The 4105-nt window shown below is 43.6% G+C and overlaps 1 protein-coding gene across 2 annotated transcripts; it reads left to right on the forward strand.

The window, feature by feature from the left end:
• On the forward strand, window positions 202-2829 carry LOC8065916. Of its 2 annotated transcripts, none has more exons than XM_021448235.1 (5): window positions 202-340; window positions 528-600; window positions 778-1389; window positions 1500-1850; window positions 2503-2829. In XM_021448235.1, exons 1-5 carry the CDS (start codon window positions 276-278, stop codon window positions 2587-2589), a joined length of 1188 nt encoding a protein of 395 aa, XP_021303910.1. In that variant the 5' UTR covers window positions 202-275; the 3' UTR covers window positions 2590-2829. The 2 variants fall into 2 exon arrangements, with proteins under 2 accessions (XP_021303910.1, XP_021303911.1); XM_021448236.1 differs by having other exon boundaries at window positions 531-600.

The raw sequence follows: 4105 nt of genomic DNA on the forward strand, positions 1-4105 counted from the left end.
TATTTGTCCGTCGTTTCTTCCACGGCCGTCGCTGTGCTCACGGACGCACGTCGCTCCATCGACTTCACCTGAAGCTTCCACGTAACACATACACACGAAGCTGATGATGAGAGCCCCCCCGCCGCCACCAGCAGCTCCGTTTTCCGCGCGCCTATATATAGCCTTTTCTGTGCGAAAATGGCTAGCTGCATTGCACCTTCTCACTAGCTAGTCTTCTCAGTATCTTTGATTCTTCTCCAAGGCGCTAAGGTAGGTAGCCGGCCGGCGAGCTCGTCATGGACGGCTGCAGCAGCTGGTTGCCATTATTCCAAGGCAGTGGAATTGGCGACGCCGTATCGAGGTAATTAAGATTAATAACGCGCTTGGCACAAGCTATACAATATACATATACATATATAGTCCTACATAGCTTGATGATCCACGCAAGCAGCCAATCTAAGGTAGCTAGTAGGTATATTCTTAAGTTTGACCGTCAGGCGACACTTGAGTTACTTACAATTTTCTTTTCTGTTATTCTGCTTGTGCAGCAGGAGTGGCTCGGAGGTGCAGCAGAAACAGGATCTGCCGATTAGTTCGCAAGTGGAGGAGCAGCTCCAACAGGCAATGATCATGCATATATGCACACTCATAATCAGCAGTTGTTTTTTTTTGGTACTATATGAAATTAGGATGTGATTTTCAATCGATCTAGCAACCCTCTAGAAATGAGTTTTTTTTTCTGTTTGATTATGTATGCATATGCATGCTTCATTCCTGCATCGTTCTTGCTGGGTGCAGTTCTACTTGCTGATGGACATGGAGAAAAATGGACACCCAGAGCCAGAGGTGGTGGTGCCCTCGTCGGAATCATCCATTTTCCCCTCCTTCTCTGGAAGTCCTGACGAGACCTCGTCGCTCATGCCATGGAGCGGCAATGATACTACTGCTAGTAACTATTGCCACCACCCGGCAGAGGTCTCCCCAGCCACCTACGGCGGCGATCGCCGCGATGACCACCAGTGCTATGGCAACCTTGACACGATCCTAAACCTGGACGAATTCAAGTGCCAAGATGCTCACAACGGACGAGCGCAGCACAACAACGGCCATGGCGGCGCGTTCATGCCCTACGTTCGCCACCTCAGCCCGAAGAAGCAGCCCAATAAGCCAGGCTCTGGGGGCCAGAGGGCGATCAAGGCGGCCATATCAGCCGTGGCACGGATGCACATGGTCAGGCTTGCCCAGTGGCGGCAGTGCGGCTACCAGATGGAAATGGCAGTAGCTCTGCCCACCGGCTGGAGCAACAACTGCAACCAGCAGCAGCACGTTTTGTCGGAGCGCAAGCGCCGCCAGAAGCTCAACGACAGCTTCAAGGCTCTCAGGACAGTGCTCCCCCCTGCATCATCTAAGGTACTTAATTACTCTATTCATGCTCTTTCTTCTGAATCATCTTGTCTAGTATCACTGTATCATTGCATCATTATATTTCTAAAAGAAATATTGCTTTGTCGTCGTGGCAGAAAGATAAAGCATCCATACTGATCAGAGCAAGGGACTATGTGAGCACTCTCGAGTCTAGAGTGTCTGAGTTAGAGAAGAAGAACAGGATGCTAGTAGAGTTGCAGCACCTCCGCAACAACGGAGGCGATGTTTATGACAAAAAGATTGAGCTCGATATCGATATCGATAGAGAAGCATGCGCGGTAAAGGAAACATCACAGGAATTTCACCTGAAGATAATGGTAGGGTCAGAGTGCAATGCCATGGATGCTGTAGTTAGTATACTTGAGTGCCTCAAGGAGATAGGGGACGTGAGATTGGTAGCCATGGACGCGGTCAGCAGAGCCACCACCTTAACATTACAAATGAAGGTATATAAATATTCTTATCATGTTTGATTTATGAATGAAATGGAGGTATACATAAATATCCTTACCCTGCATGCATTTTTTAGTTTAAGTTCAGATTTTTTAACACTAATGTGATGAGAGTATTTAATTTTTCGGTTTAGATATAAAAAGACTGTATTTCGACATTAATAGTACAACAATTTTTAATGCTGTTAAGGCTTCCACTTGCACATTCAAACATCACATGATTTGGATTCTCAATCTCATCAAGAAGTCAGTTTTATTCAGTAGGAAAATGTGAAAAGGTAGAGGACTATATTTTCCATTCTGATATGTCTTGGTTGTTGAATTGAAGATAAGTAATGGCGTGGAATTTTTTTGGGTTCTTTCCCAAATAATTCTAAGAAAAGTGAATTCATGATATCATACTTGCTGAACTTGAATGTCATATAGTTTCCATCGTCAAGACTGTCTTGTAGGCTCTGTTAGCCTAATACTTGCAGGTTTTGGCGCGGTCTCCTTTGATATGTGTTGTTCTTTTCATTCAAAATATGGTTTGTTTGCTCTTAAGTTTTCTCTGTCGATCAGTTTATCAATGAACTAATCATTATTTAACGATCCATTTTTTTACCAATGTCAGTGAATCTGATCTCTTACAATATTAATGCTGCAGTCTAGCAGATGCAATGACAATATCCTGAAGGAATATGTAATAAAGAGTGTCAAGGGTGCCATGAAGTCAAAGACAGAGACAAGCTAATTAAGCTTTTCTACGATCGATTGTTCGGTTCAAATGGGTGTCAGATTGAATTTTGTGGTTTTTGACAAGACCAATTAAGCGCGGTGACCAAGTATTAATGAAAATCAACCAAAATGTCAAACGTATCGTTATATTCAAGGAGATTGATTTTTTTTATATCATTGAGTCTTGAGCTGAATGTGGAAGTCAATGGACTAACCAAGAAAAAGCTCTTATAAAGATCTTCAATTTTGAATCGTATCCTAATACTATAAGACTCGCTACTGCTAAACACATCATACGTACGTGCCTTGTGATGAATCTATATATGCTGGTTATCGAATCGCAAGCCCGTACATGTACTCAAAAGTATCCGCGGTTAGGTAGCTGATGTATACGTAGATGCAAGTATCCAGATCGTGTTATAAGAGCACCCTAAAAAGTAGAGATGTAGAGTTGACTCTTATAAAGTTAAATATAAGATAAAATTTGAACAGCCTAACGTATGCAGGGTGCTCTTATAAGGAGCTACCTATATTTGCATTTTATCGTTCTATTTTTATCTCTTTGTAAGGAGCTACCTAGGCTGTTACCTATTTACGTATGAGCTCATCTCTTTATAAGGAGCTACCTATTTGCATTTTATCATTCTCTCCCTTACTAAACAAAATAAGCTGTGAGTTACCTATTTTAACTACAAATAGGTAGCTCCTTATAAAGAGATGAGCTCTTTATAAAGTTTCATGAGAGGAGAACACCACGGAAACAAGTTTATAACATCACATAAATATGTTTAGGTGAGTCAAAACTGTCATGATAATTTACTCAGCCAACCATGCCTCTTATTCCGTGAGTATAAAACTTCCATGAAAATTAACCAGCAAGAACTTCTGAATCCAAATTCCAAATGCACACATATGCATGCATGGTCCAAATATCAATCCAACGTACACATACAATCAGATTTCAATACATTCATATGTGCAACTGTTTGCAATCCAAATATACAAACATAGAATTCATCCATTACAACAACTCGTATATGAACAAGCACTACTGCAAATAGGAACGCTGCCGAGGGCAAAAGTCTTTGCCGAGGGCCGAATTTCGGACACTCGGCAAAGGCCATCTTTGCCGAGGGCCGACACTTGGCAAAGATTAATCCTCGGTAGAGGCCCTTTTGCCGAGGGCCGAGCCCTCGGCAAAGAAAGGCTCTCAGCCAAGGCCCATTTTTGCCGAGGGCCGGCCCTCGACAAAGCATGGGCTCTCGGCGGCGTAGGCTGAGGGTAACGGTGGCCCTGCCCGTTAGGCTTTGCCGAGGGCCCGTCATTAAGCCCTCGGCAAAGCTTTGCTGTGGGCCGCCCTTTGCCGAGGTCCCACGGCCCAGCCCTCGGCAACATGTGTCTTTGGCGAGGGTCTCATGTAGGCCCTCCCCAAAGAATTTTTATTTTTTTGTTTTTTTGAGCTAATTTTTTTTGTGTGGAAGAGGATTAGTAGGAGGAGTAGAGAAGTAGTAGGAGTAGACGAGAAGTAGTAG

Source organism: Sorghum bicolor, chromosome 9 (assembly GCF_000003195.3).
Source record: "Sorghum bicolor cultivar BTx623 chromosome 9, Sorghum_bicolor_NCBIv3, whole genome shotgun sequence".
NCBI lineage: Eukaryota > Viridiplantae > Streptophyta > Magnoliopsida > Poales > Poaceae > Sorghum > Sorghum bicolor.

Excerpts from the sequence above, each read along its gene's own strand:
- LOC8065916 (XM_021448235.1), top strand. The coding sequence starts at position 276 with ATGGACGGCTGCAGCAGCTGGTTGCCATTATTCCAAGGCAGTGGAATT. Across the intron at positions 601-777 it reads TGGAGGAGCAGCTCCAACAG|TTCTACTTGCTGATGGACAT; the intron begins GCAATGATCATG and ends TGCTGGGTGCAG. Across the intron at positions 1,851-2,502 it reads CCTTAACATTACAAATGAAG|TCTAGCAGATGCAATGACAA; the intron begins GTATATAAATAT and ends TTAATGCTGCAG.